At 44.1% G+C, this 12,982-nt stretch overlaps 3 protein-coding genes across 4 annotated transcripts; 2 read left to right on the top strand and 1 right to left on the bottom strand.

Moving 5' to 3' along the window:
• Window positions 1-3,112: 3,112 nt before the first annotated feature.
• acot13 (acyl-CoA thioesterase 13) lies at window positions 3,113-4,643 on the top strand. The gene is made up of 4 exons (XM_037264263.1): window positions 3,113-3,437; window positions 3,533-3,717; window positions 3,829-4,022; window positions 4,525-4,643. The coding sequence occupies exons 1-3, from the start codon at window positions 3,354-3,356 to the stop codon at window positions 3,986-3,988; spliced, it is 429 nt and encodes a 142-aa protein (XP_037120158.1). The 5' UTR covers window positions 3,113-3,353; the 3' UTR covers window positions 3,989-4,022; window positions 4,525-4,643.
• Window positions 4,644-4,911: 268 nt separating this feature from the next.
• On the bottom strand, window positions 4,912-7,962 carry c11h6orf62 (chromosome 11 C6orf62 homolog). The gene is made up of 5 exons (XM_037264203.1): window positions 6,626-7,962; window positions 6,375-6,551; window positions 6,077-6,202; window positions 5,790-5,924; window positions 4,912-5,706 (listed from the first exon to the last, which is right to left on the bottom strand). Exons 1-5 carry the CDS (start codon window positions 6,752-6,754, stop codon window positions 5,581-5,583), a joined length of 693 nt encoding a protein of 230 aa, XP_037120098.1. The 5' UTR covers window positions 6,755-7,962; the 3' UTR covers window positions 4,912-5,580.
• Window positions 7,963-7,995: 33 nt separating this feature from the next.
• gmnn (geminin DNA replication inhibitor) lies at window positions 7,996-12,850 on the top strand. Of its 2 annotated transcripts, none has more exons than XM_037264201.1 (7): window positions 7,996-8,137; window positions 8,356-8,433; window positions 11,394-11,495; window positions 11,589-11,733; window positions 11,798-11,880; window positions 12,226-12,336; window positions 12,429-12,850. In XM_037264201.1, exons 2-7 carry the CDS (start codon window positions 8,365-8,367, stop codon window positions 12,612-12,614), a joined length of 696 nt encoding a protein of 231 aa, XP_037120096.1. In that variant the 5' UTR covers window positions 7,996-8,137; window positions 8,356-8,364; the 3' UTR covers window positions 12,615-12,850. The 2 variants fall into 2 exon arrangements, with proteins under 2 accessions (XP_037120096.1, XP_037120097.1); XM_037264202.1 differs by having other exon boundaries at window positions 8,045-8,137; window positions 8,332-8,433.
• Window positions 12,851-12,982: the final 132 nt, after the last annotated feature.

Genomic DNA, 12,982 nt, shown 5'->3' with positions numbered 1-12,982 from the left:
GTTGGAAAAAAAAAAAAAAAAAAATCGAGCTTTTTCGATTCTTCATTTTCATGCCGTTTTTTTCTTTCGGTCTTGCGCGAATGTGCTTGCGCTATTCTATGTGTGCGATGTTATCCATTCACCGTTTGCCTCCCGGACGTTGTTTTAGTGATCAGCGAAAGGCGTGGGTGATGTTCGATTTTTTTTCCTGTCGGCGTGCGCCCCTACTGGAAAAATTCCTGGCTACGCCTCTGTGTGCCCCCCTTCCATTTTGAGAACGGTGAGTGCTGGACTACAACTGTTTTTTTTGTTGTCTGTCTTCCTTCACGGCGGCCCCGTGAGGAAATGTTCCCCCCATTCAAAACGGTGTATAGGTGTGTGTGTTTAATTAATGAGGTGCACTTCGATTTACATGTTTGAAAAGCTAAACCAATACATATTTTAGGAGAGGGTTACAAATGTTCCTTTTAACTGTTGTATGACTGAGTACTCATAGTGAAGAAATTATTGAATGCATTGTGCAGTTCGAACTTAATAATAACGGAGAAGAAAAAATAAATAAATGATTTGTGCAATGATACCGTTATTACTGCACTTTATCAATTTCGTTGTCCTTATTTTGGTCAAACAACTTTGTTTCTTAATCATATAACATACATCAAAACAATAACTTTATTAAGAAATAAAAAAAAGCAAAATGTTCTTCAAGCAAGCTTAAAATATTTAGCATTTAATTTCTGTACATGTACACAAAAAAGAGCCTTCGGTTGGAGGCTCCCCGACACATACAAGATGGAACCACCTGCAACACTCGTCACACTGAATCTGGTAAACAAAGAAAAAAAACAAGATTATACAATGCAGCACATACATTTTAAAATATTACACGTTATATTCTCACGGGGCCGCCGTAAGGATGTTTTCCCCCCTGTAATTTGGCCTAGGAATGAGGGAACCTGTTCAAATTTGCCACACTACCTGAACAGACCCTCAGGAAGACAGAAAAAGAGCCAGTTGGAGTCCAGGACTCACTGTTCTCAAAACAATGGGGGGAACATATCCTCACGGGGCCGCCGTGAGGATGTGTTCCACCCCTGTAATTTGGCCTAGGAACGAGGGAACCTGTTCAAATTTGCCACATGACCTGAACAGACCCCCAGGAAGACAGAAAAAAAAGCAGTTGGACTCCAGCACTCACCGTTCTCAAAATAAGGGGGGGGAACATATCCTCACGGGGCCGCCGTGAGGATGTGTTCCCCCCTGTAAATTGGCCTAGGAATGAAGGAACCTGTTCGGATTTGCCACACTACCTGAACAGACCCCCAGGAAGACAGAAAAAGAGCCAGTTGGAGTCCAGGACTCACTGTTCTCAAAACAATGGGGGGAACATATCCTCACGGGGCCGCCGTGAGGATGTGTTCCCCCCCCTGTAATTTGGCCTAGGATCGAGGGAATCTGTTCAAATTTGCCACATTACCTGAACAGACCCCCAGGAAGACAGAAAAAAAAAACTGTTGGAGTCCAGCACTCACCGTTCTCAAAATAAGGGGGGGGAACATATCCTCACGGGGCCACCGTGAGGATGTGTTCCCCCCCTGTAATTTGGCCTAGGAATGAGGGAACCTGTTCAAATTTGCCACACTACCTGAACAGACCCCCAGGAAGACAGAAAAAAAAACTGTTGGAGTCCAGGACTCACCGTTCTCAAAATAAGGGGGGGCAACATATCCTCACGGAGGTGCCGTGAGGATGTGTTCAACCCCTGTAATTCGGCCTAGGATCGAGGGAATCTGTTCAAATTTGCCACACTGCCTGAACAGACCCCCAGGAAGACAGAAAAACAAACAGTTGCAGTCCAGCACTCACCGTTCTCAAAACAATGGGGGGAACATATCCTCACGGGCCGCCGTGAGGATGTGTTCTCCCCGTGTAATTTGGCCTAGGATCGAGGGAATCTGTTCAAATTTGCCACACGACCTGAACAGACCCCCAGGAAGACAGAAAAAAAAAACAGTTTGGAGTCCAGCACTCACCGTTCTCAAAATAAGGGGCGGGGGCATATCCTCACGGGGCCACTGTGAGGATGTGTTCCCCCCCTGTAATTTGGCCTAGGAATGAGGGAACCTGTTCAAATTTGCCACATTGCCTGAACAGACCCCCAGGAAGACAGAAAAAAAAAACAGTTTGGAGTCCAGCACTCACCGTTCTCAAAATAAGGGGCGGGGGCATATCCTCACGGGGCCACCGTGAGGATGTGTTCCCCCCCTGTAATTTGGCCTAGGATCGAGGGAATCTGTTCAAATTTGCCACACTACCTGAACAGACCCCCAGGAAGACAGACAGAAAAAAACAGTTGTAGTCCAGCACTCACCGTTCTCAAAATGGGAGGGGGGCACAAATTCTCACGGGTTGACATTTTTTATAGAGTTCCTGTTACATTTTTTATCCCCGCTCTTCACCACCTGTCACTTTGCTTGGGACAAAAGGAGCCTTCAGAACTGAAATGTCTTCTCAATTATTCATTCAAATCAATTCACTCAAATCATTCTCGTTATGAAAGATTTGATCACAAAACGTGCGTGGCTTTTTCTTAAATGAACACGTTTGACATCGCTACAGTGTCAGCTTTTAATTATATTGCACTGTCATTTTAAAGCAAATTAATAAATGCAACAATATTAATTTGCTTTGAAAATACCTGAGTAATAAAATGGATGGATGAATGATGATCACAATTAATACCCAAAAAGAGGAGTTTCTTTGCATCGAGGTTTATGCAAAGAGCTCACGTAATTATATCGTTGCTTTTTGGTCAAGCGAATGAGTGTTCCGTCTGTACGACTGGTCTTTGAATGCACCCCGCTTCAACGGCAGAACGCGGATGAACTTAAAGACATCAAATGAGAATAATCCTTTCTAAAAATAAAAATTGACTGACGCAAACGTGAGTTCTTCATGTTTTTATTGAAAACAACAGTGCTGACGCCGTACGACGCCGTACGACATCGGTTTTTCGCTTTCCAAACAAGGCGTGCGCGCTCCTGGCAGGGGGAACAAAATCTCACGGGGGAACCAAATCGAGCACACCTGTTTTTGAACACTTCCGGGTGTTTTTACCTTTTGTTTCCGAGCACGAATGTCAGAAGTACTAAAGCTTTTAAAATTTCAGATGAATGCGTTTTAAATTATCTTACGGAATTCATGATTTTTAAACCTATAATTGTGGTAGTTTATCATATCTGATATATTTTATAATTTCATTTGCCTTTCTAGTCATGTTTCGCCCCGGAAAAATCCGGGGAAAAAAACAACTTCCGGATTTTGTTTGACATCGCAAGTAAAGGTGTTGATACGGTAAGGTATCAGTTATTCGAATGGCATCGGCGTCTTTAAAAACAATCCAACAAATAATGCGGGTTATGAAAGACAAGCCAGGCTTTGACCGAGTCCTAAACAAGGTGAGTATTTCAACAACAATGGAATTATTTCAGTCGAGTGTCCAGATGTTGAGGCGGTCCTGTCTTTCCGTTTGTACATTGTCCCATTTGTCCAGGTAGAAGTGGTCTCGGCGTCGCCGGGCAAGGTGGTGTGCGAGATGCAAGTGGCCGAGGAACACACCAACGGCTTCGGGACGCTGCACGGCGGCCTCACGGCCACCCTGGTGGACGTCATCTCCACCATGGCTATCATGTACAGCGACAGAGGAGCGCCCGGAGTCAGCGTCGACATGAATATCACGTCAGTTGCTTCTTAACACATCTTTATCTCTCACCCCCTTCCCCTGTAAAATGTTCCTCTTTTTTTTCTTCGTCATGAAAGATTCTGATCTTTCCTTGTATAATTGTGCAGGTACATGAACGCAGCCAAGCTGGGCGAGGACGTGCTTATCACGGCTCAGGTGCTGAAGGAGGGACGAACGTTGGCGTTTTCTACCGTGGACTTGACCAGCAAGGCCACAGGAAAGTTGATCGCGCAGGGACGGCACACCAAACACCTTGGCAGCAGCTGAACACATGCTTACATGGGAGGTAACATGTCAAACAAGTAGACTTAGACAGAACTTTATTGTCATTTTGTCAACACTAGGTGTGTACAAAAACGAAATTTCGTTGCATACGGCTTTCAGCAATGTAGAGGTATTTCGGCTGGTTAAAAAAAAAAAAAAAGTGACATTCTATATAAAAAATATGGAATAAGATAATTATAAAGTACAAAGTGCAGCAGTGATAAAGTATGTGAACAGTGCAGGAGACAAAAGCAGTATTTACAAGTGTGCAGAGGAATGCTACGTTTGAATGTTCAACAGTCTGACGACAGCAGGGAAAAAACTATTGCAGAACCTGGTGGACCTGCAGCGGATGCTGCGAAACCTCTTCCCAGAGGGCAGCAGGGAGAACAGTCCATGGTGGGGGTGTGATGGGTCACTGATAATATTTCGGGCTCGGGACACGCAGCGCTGGGATGACAAGTCCTGAATGGAGGGAAGAGGAGCACCGATGATTCTCTCTGCTGTCCTCACCACTCTCCTCAGGTTCTTCCAATCGGAGTATGACATGTTATTGTTATATATGTTATACACATGTTATAGTACCCTTGTATCATTTTGCCTTCATTTTTGTATGAAAACTTCATTCACTTGACAATTAAAACAAATTGCAAAACTATTTTATTCCCCAAAATAATTCAAACAGCTTAAAATATTTCATATTGTCAGTTTTGTTTTTACTCCATAAATAATTTTTGCCAAATATCAGGTTTTATTTTTCACCTTTTTAAAAAGGTGACTGGTTACTTTCATTTTGTCTCAAATTGTTAGTTTGTAAAGTTCTCCAATAGTTATTTATTTTATGGCTCCTTTGAGATTTATGCATAACAGGCTTTATGTTGTAAAAGTCAGTAATACAATAACAATAAAAAAAAAGAAATAGAGAATTTTGAATTGACAATTTTTATTGATATATGCTCAGCAGTATTGATCAACAGAACAAAAAGGAAAAAAAGCCTCAAACTTTCAACAGGACACACTTGTCATGAACATGAAAAAACAATTGAAGCAATTTGATCAAATCAAAACAGAAAATGTTAGTTTGCTTTAGTTAGCTGCATAGTTATTCTCATCATTGAAAGAGCGTGTATCCCAAATCAGACATCAGTAGTGATTCCAGCATAACACAATCCCGTGCAAAAGTGAAATCCCCAGCCCAGAAAAGAAGCGATCGGCACATATGATTGAACGTCATATTGTTCGCGATGTTATTACAATTGTGTTACACCCCAAAGTTGGTTTTCCCGGAAACGACAAATAAAACAAAAAAACACTTTTTCCTGTGACAACAAGGGTTAAATATGTCCGTGTTTCTCTTCCAACATAAAAGAAGAGTTCCTGCCTGCCGCTGTGACTGCCACAGCGACCCATCGCTCCAAATCAATGTTCGTGCAGGTTGCCGGAAAACAAAATAGATGACTGAGTGGGAATGAGAGGGGGAGAGAGGAGGGAGGAGAAGGGGTCAAAATGGCTCCTGAAGGCAAGACAGAGGGATGGAGGATCGAGAGGTGGAGTTTTTTTTTTTTTTCAGGGCGTTTCCGCCCTTGGGAAGTAGCCTAGTCAGGCATGTAAGGTCTGAGGTGGTCCTCGACGTCGCCCACGCCCCAGCAGGTCAGCTGGTCCTGGGGGAGGTGCAAACACAGGCTGCACAGCTTCAGCACCGTTGCCCTGCTCTGAACGGTCTGCAAAAACATGCATGGGAAAAAAATCGCTGCCTTGAAAACCAGGTTCAATCGCCCTGTTGACGCTAGCAGCTGAGTCTGACCTGTAGGTGGTGTCTATCCATGAAGAGAAAGACCGACTGCGCGGGGTTGTTCATGATCATTCCAGCTTTGTCCTTGCGAGTGAGCGCGTGCAAGCACTGCTTCTCGTAGTCGCCGTGCTGGAACTCAAACTTGGCCTGAAACAATGACGGGAATTTAACAGTGCCCCGCCGACATGACAAGCTGGATCCAAATTCAACACTTAGCATGGATGTCAATGTGTTTTTTTCCTACTCGTTCAAAATACTTTTATAAATGTAAAGTGTATTTTCCCGCCACTGGTTCTGACCTGAATGGGCCTGAAGGGCTCGTCGTCGGCTCCCTTCCACCTGGAGAAAAGCAGACAGACGATCTTGTCAATGTCGTTGCGCGGCCAAAGAATGAAGTCCATCTCCTGCGTGCAGCCAATCACGTCCTGATGTAGAGAAAATGCCGTCATTAAGGCATGTATTCCACCACAGCACCGCGTGCTTGTAGGCTATCAATTTTTTTACATTGTCTCATTTCAATAAGATAAAAATCTAACGGCTAATGGTAAAGCGCCCTTTCACGTAATGAAAAGCGGCGTCACGCGTTCATGAGCATACCCTTCGCATGGACTGGTATCGGGGGGCGTGGAGCTGCACCACATCCTTGTGTAGGAGCTCTATGGAACTCTCCAGCGAGTAGCGAGAATCCCGCACGCCTCGCAGGATGTCCTCCTCATAGTTGTTGGTCATCACCGGCACCACTTCAGCAACCTCGAAGAGCGCCGACTTCTTTTTCTGCCGAGACAGCCAAATGAGCGTATGAGGTGATGGTCAACATTTGGTCAGTTTTGGTTGGTCTGCACAACAACCTTGTCCTTGAAAACAAAGGCGATGTAAATCTTGAAATCGAACTGATCGGCCAACGATTCCCGTTTCTTCCGCAGTTGGGCGCGGAGACGATTTCTGGTTTGGTTTCGTCGCGTGGTTGGATCCCCCATGGTCAGTTGCGATGGTGTCTGCTTTTTGACCCTTTTTGACTACTAATTTTTAGGGTTGCGCTTCTAGTTGATGGAGCGCTAACCGCGTCTGTACACTTGCCACTCGAGGACTAAAAACTGAAACAGGTCTTCTAACCAAACAACACCATATCAAGTCATTTTCCTGTGGGTTTTCAGGGGGACAAGGTTTCTCGCACGAGATTTTCGCTAAGACTACATCACCTTGTTGGTTATTCATAAATCCATCATTTTAAGACGCGAAGACAGCTGCCTACAGATTTTCTCAGCAGATTTGAAAATAAAACAAGAGTGAAAATGTGGCTGGTTATTAGAAGTATTACTTCCGAGAGTAAAGCCCCATAGCGGCGCTAGGTGAAATGGAGGGCTAGCGGGCTAAGATTCGGGGTAGGTTCAAAGCGCCTCATCCATGGCTGAGTGTACTGGACCGGAAATACGGACGAGCATGGCAGGGAGACGTTGGCACACATGGAAGAGGAACAAGACGACTAAGGCTGTCTGACATTTTCCTTGCCGCTTTATGGCTTGCGGCCTACTTGCTCCTGCAAGTCCTCGTGCTGCTGCTGCTCATGCTGTATTTTTAGCACTCTAGCTAAATCGAGCTAGCAGGCTAACAGTTGACTAAACAGCGATCAAAGCTACATTTTATCTCCTAACGGGCCCGAGTTACTTTTTCTTATTTTCAGGAAGGGGAACGCTTCTCGATTACGACTCGGTCATCTTTCTTTACATGTCCTCGCCAGTATTGCGCGATGCTAAAAGGCTAACAGGCAGCTAGCGCGTGAGCTCGACATTTCGTCTCCCTAGTCAAGTTCAGATCGCGACGTCAACAACTCGGTAGGGATTGCTTATTTTAATCGGTAAACTAAAATAACCCCACGTCTTGTGTCGCGTCTTTTAAGAGCTTGTGGATCTTTTCCTCCGTCCGTCGTTGCCCTATATGCTGCCGCATGCCATGTCAAGATAAATCGACGGTCCAGCTGAAGTCCCCCGTTCTTTCAGTCGACGTGCGGCGCGGTCTGTCTCCCGGCGGCGGGCCCATTATTTCGCCTCCAGCGGGTTTATTTTGTTTCGCACACACTCGGTACGTCGCCCTTTTTCGGTCGGATTAATGACTGCCACAAAAAAAAAACAAGCTTCGCGAAGCCCTCCTGTGTCGGAAAGCTTCTCCAAAATGGCTGCCGGACAAACACGTGACGTTTGTTTGACGCGTCACGCACACAACGTGACGTGACGCAGAACGACAGGGCGGGGCCAATTGTGGGCGAGTTTGTCACGTGACCCCTCGCGAGCGTCCTTAAACCAGTGGCGCGAGTCTTTCTGCACACGAAGCATTTCCTTTGTTAACTTTTGCACCTTTTAACGGTAAGTTGACAATTACGTGGCTCAATTTAAATCATATTTACAGCACTATTCAGTGGCTGGTTGTCACGTTTCCGCTCGTTAGCAGACCGTAGTCTTGCTAGACGGCCTAAAGTTGGTTTAAATTGGCGCTACCTTTGCTAGGATACCATGCTGCCGACATTTAGTTGGTTTTGTTCTCCGTTTTAAATCTGCAGTGTCACTTTCACGGCGGATTTAAGGACTGCAAGATGAGTTTCGGTGCCAAAGTGAGACATGGCCGAGCTAAGAACAACGAGAACGCAAAAGTGGGCGTCAAGGTGAGGAAAAAAAGCTAGACATTCTGGGGTTGGTTTTTATGGGTGGTGCAGAAGCTGTTAAAGCAGGTGTCAAACTCTTTTTTTTTTTTTTTTTCGCGGGCTGCATTGTAGTCATAGCTTCTTTCGGAGGGCCATTATGACTGTCAACCCAAATGTATGAACACCTCATATTATGTACAGTAAAAGCTACAAAACAAACTGACAAATAACTTTTTTTTCAAATCAGATGAGTAAAAACTGGTCAAATATTTTAAAAATAGATATGATTAAAAGTGAAGACAATTTGCAATTCTAGTAATGACACGAATTTGATGCACAATTTGTCTTTGCGGGCCACATAAAATGATGTGGTGGGCCGTAGCTGGCCCCCGGGCCTTGAGTTTGACACCTGTGTGTTAAAGAGTGCATTTGAGGGCAACATATTGGCGTTTAAAAGGATTCCTGATATCTGCAAATCTGTTGAATTTTCTCTTGAGGGATTCAAATCAGTAGTCAGTAAGTACAAATCTTATTGGTAACACTTGTACTTATTTCAGTACTTATGAGTACTGTCTCTAATGGCTGGTGTAAGTCAATCAAGAACTGTCTATTTGAATATATATATAGTTATATGAGTATGTGTGTGTGTGTGTGTATATATATATGTATATGTGTGTATATATATATATATATATATATGTGTGTGTGTGTATATGTATATATATGTATATGTGTGTGTGTGTATATATATATATATATGAGTTTGGTTGTACTTTATTCTGCTGTTTAACCATGTACTCTACTGTACTCACATTATTGTTACCGTATTTTCCGCACCATAAGGTGCACTTAAAAGCCTTTAATTTTCTTAAAAAACAAAGGTGTGCCTTTTGTGTGGACCAAATTCCCAAATCTGTACAGTCGTTTTGTGTGGCTTCCATGTTTATATAGGTGTAATATGAAGACCCGATGAACCAATCAGAGGACATTATGTTTTACATACGTAGATCGGGGCAAAAAACAATCAGGACTGTACGTAGCACATAGAGTACGTACCTCCGCCGTCATTGATAAATACTATTGTTTGTGCAAATCTGTAAAGTTGTTTTGTGTGGTTTTCGCCACGTAATATACAGGTGTAACATGTACCCGATGAACCAATCAGAGGAGATTACGTTTTACGTAGATCGTTTTTTTTAGGGTCCTAATGCTGTTTTCCTTGCACAAACGATTGTATTTATTTATCAATGGCGGCGGAGGTACATACTCTACGTGTTACCTGAAGTCCTCTGATTGGTTAACCCCCCGATCTACGTAAAACGTAATGTCCTCTGATTGGTTCATCGGGTCTACATATTACGCATGTTTATTACGTCTCTGTGTGGCGGAAGCCACACAAAACAACTTTACAGACTTGCACAAACGGTAGTATTTATTTATCAATGGCGACGGAGGTACGTACTTTTCACGGACGATAGTATTATTTACCAATGGTGGCGGAGGTACGTATTCCTCTACGTGTCACGTCCAGTCCTCTGATTGGTCTACCGCCCCGATCTACGTAAAACGTAGTGTCCTCTGATTGGTTCATCGGGTGCCTGTATATTATGTCTCTGTGTAGCAGAAGCCACTCAAAACAACTTTACAGATTTGCACAAACGGTAGTATTTATTTATCAATGGCGGCAAAGGTACGTACTTTGCTCAAACGATGGTATTTATTTACCAATGGCGGTGAAGGTACGTACTCCTCTACGTGTTACATCCAGTCATCTGATTGGTTTACCGCCCCGATCGACGTAAAAGTCCTCTGATTGGTTCATTGGGTGCCTGTATATTACGTCTCTGTGTGGCGGAAGCCACACAAAACATCCATCCATCCATTTTCTGAACCGCTTCAGTCCCCACGGGGGTCGCGGGCGTGCTGGAGCCTATCCCAGCCGTCATCGAGCAGTAGGCGGGGGACACCCTGAACCAGTTGCCAGCCAATCGCAGGGCACACAGAGACAAACAACCATTTGCACTCGCACTCACACCTAGGGACAATTCGGAGTCTTCAATCGGCCTACCAAGCATGTTTTTGGGATGTGGGAGGAAACCGGAGTGCCCGGAGAAAACCCACGCGGGCCCGGGGAGAACATGCAAACTCCGCACAGGGAGGGCCGGAGGTGGAATTGAACCCGCACCCTCCTAACTGTGAGGCGGACGTGCTACCCAGTGCGCCACCGAGCCGCCCCCACACAAAACAACTTTACAGATTTGCACAAACGATAGTATTTATTTACCAATGGCGGCAAAGGTACGTACTCCTCTACGTGTTACGTCTAGTCCTCTGATTGTTTTTTTTTTTTATCCCGATCTACGTAGGTAAAACAGATGTTCATCGGGTCTTCATATTACGCCTGTATATTACGGAAGCCACACAAAACAACTTTACAGATTTTTGAATTTGGTCCGCACAAAAGGCGCACTTTCATTTTTTGAGAAAATTAAAGGCTTTTATGTGCGCCTTATGGTCGTGAAAATACGGTAACAATAATGTGAGTACAGTCGAGTACATGGTTAAACAGCAGAATAAAGTACAACCAAACTCACTGTCTTGCTTACGTGACTTTTTTTTGGTTTACCGTAAGTCATGGCATGCAAGCGCCCTATAATACGGTGCGCCCCATGTTTGGATTAAACACAAAATAGACCCCGCAATTGAGCGCGCCTTTTAACCCGTAGCGCCTTATGGTTCAGAAAATACGGTATATTAAATAACCAACTTAAAGGTTGCCATGTTTGGCCTCAAAACAAACATTCATTGGCTTTTTTCAATCATTGGACTTAAAATAAAAAAATCTTAGGAAGGTAATAGCCAATTTTCTAAATAACAACTTTGTAATTTACTTTCACCCCAATTGGAATAGGTTTAAAATGACAGTTTGTATCAATTAACTAGTCATCTTTGTCATATTTCACGTGACATTGCTCTTTCAGAGCTTTTTCTCGCAAGCGCCTGAGTCCTCGAGTTCTTCCAGGACGAAGTTGCAAGTCCTCCAGCCCTTGTCAGTCAACAGTGATTTGGGAAAGTCGACTCAGGTGACTGTTTTTTTTTTTAGTAAATTAGTTTGAAGTTGTTGGGTTTTTTTTCATTAAGACAAAAAGTGAATTTGGGCTTTTCTGTGGTTCCAGGCGGCAAAGGGTGCCATCCCCAAACGCAAACAGTGGCTTGACCGCCAAAGCAGAGGCTTGAAAAGGGTGAAGGTGGAAGTGAAGTCAACACAGACTGAAGATGTTTCTGCTTTGAACGATGATGCCTACGAGCTTATGATCAAAGGCAAGATGACATTTTTTCTGCTAATATTTCCTCTACTTGAGCTAACTCTTTGTTGTTTTTGTAGAAACGCCTCCTCCTGCTTACTGGAAGGAAATGGCAGAAGAGCGTCGCAAGGCTTTGTTTGATGTTCTACAGGAGAATGAAAAGGTGAGTTAAGGTGCAAATGTTTAGTTGGCCAGTGGAGCCGAGGAACTATTACATACACACTTATGGGGGAATAATTCAGTTTCACGGTGGGATTATTTACCTACTTTTTACCCCCCCCCCCCACCCCCCCCCCCCAATTTAAAGTTTACTTTTTTACGTTTATTTTCTGGCCGTTTTTAAACTTTGTTGGATATGTATATTTTTTTAGTTAATGACTTTTTTTTGGTAAACGCAAGCCAGCGCTTGAATGACACTTAAGGAAGTCCTTTTTTCATAAATCAAGTTGAGCCCGACCTGCCAATTCCCGCCCGCATTTTTTAATCAACCGCTTTGAAAACCAACCAGCTGCACAAAGACATTGAGGCCAAAGATGAGCAAATTGCTCAGCTGAAGAGCGACAACGAGGAGCTTCGCGAGCTGGCCGATCACGTCCAGTACATGGCCGACATGATCGAGGTATGCGCTCGACGCGACACGATGCGCTCTGCTGAATGTTCATGAGTGCTTCCTTGTCGGGGTCGCAACTAAAGCCGCTAGTTTCTGTTCAGAGGCTGACTGGGAAGGGACCGGACAACCTGGAGGAACTGAAGGGCCTTGCACTGAATGAAGAACAAGGGCAACGTGATGTGGCAGAAGATGAAGATGATGGTGAGGAACATGAAGATTACAGTCACAGTGAGGCAGAGGAACAAACTTCAGATGATGTGGATGAAGAGCAGCAGCAGCAGCATTAACTCTTCCCAAGGGATATGAGAGGCATGTCCAAAATGGCTCCAAATAAAGTATGTTTTCTCCAATTGAAATGTATTTTAAAGTTGTTGGAAGTCCATAGGAGTGGCGTCCTCCAACACATGTGGCCCTGTCAATGTTCCGAGACCAAATGACTACTTTTTTTTTTTTCATTTGCTGGGAGGCACTTGAATGTTTTGATGTACATGCTGTATTTTAAAATAAATGTTTTACACAACGTCTAATGTCATGTTCTACACATCTGCAAAGGTCAAGTTTTTGACAATGGTTTGGATTGTTTGCTGCCGTCGTATGGTGGCAGTTTGACATGACACTAATACTTGCACGCTAGCATGTTGTGTTTGAGCAATTA

Source organism: Syngnathus acus, chromosome 11, assembly GCF_901709675.1.
Source record: "Syngnathus acus chromosome 11, fSynAcu1.2, whole genome shotgun sequence".
Classification (NCBI taxonomy): Eukaryota; Metazoa; Chordata; class Actinopteri; order Syngnathiformes; family Syngnathidae; genus Syngnathus; species Syngnathus acus.
This window is presented reverse-complemented; position numbering and strand designations above follow the sequence as displayed.

Bases quoted from the DNA above. Each gene is read 5' to 3' on its own strand.
- c11h6orf62 (XM_037264203.1), bottom strand. From the start codon at position 6,754: ATGGGGGATCCAACCACGCGACGAAACCAAACCAGAAATCGTCTCCGC. The intron at 6,552-6,625 runs GTTGTTGTGCAG...CTGTCTCGGCAG, and splicing joins CCTTTGTTTTCAAGGACAAG to AAAAAGAAGTCGGCGCTCTT. The intron at 5,707-5,789 runs GTCAGACTCAGC...ATGTTTTTGCAG, and splicing joins TGGATAGACACCACCTACAG to ACCGTTCAGAGCAGGGCAAC.
- acot13 (XM_037264263.1), top strand. From the start codon at position 3,354: ATGGCATCGGCGTCTTTAAAAACAATCCAACAAATAATGCGGGTTATG. The intron at 3,438-3,532 runs GTGAGTATTTCA...CCATTTGTCCAG, and splicing joins TTGACCGAGTCCTAAACAAG to GTAGAAGTGGTCTCGGCGTC. The intron at 3,718-3,828 runs GTCAGTTGCTTC...ATAATTGTGCAG, and splicing joins AGCGTCGACATGAATATCAC to GTACATGAACGCAGCCAAGC.
- gmnn (XM_037264201.1), top strand. From the start codon at position 8,365: ATGAGTTTCGGTGCCAAAGTGAGACATGGCCGAGCTAAGAACAACGAG. The intron at 8,434-11,393 runs GTGAGGAAAAAA...TTGCTCTTTCAG, and splicing joins ACGCAAAAGTGGGCGTCAAG to AGCTTTTTCTCGCAAGCGCC. The intron at 11,734-11,797 runs GCAAGATGACAT...TTGTTTTTGTAG, and splicing joins CTACGAGCTTATGATCAAAG to AAACGCCTCCTCCTGCTTAC.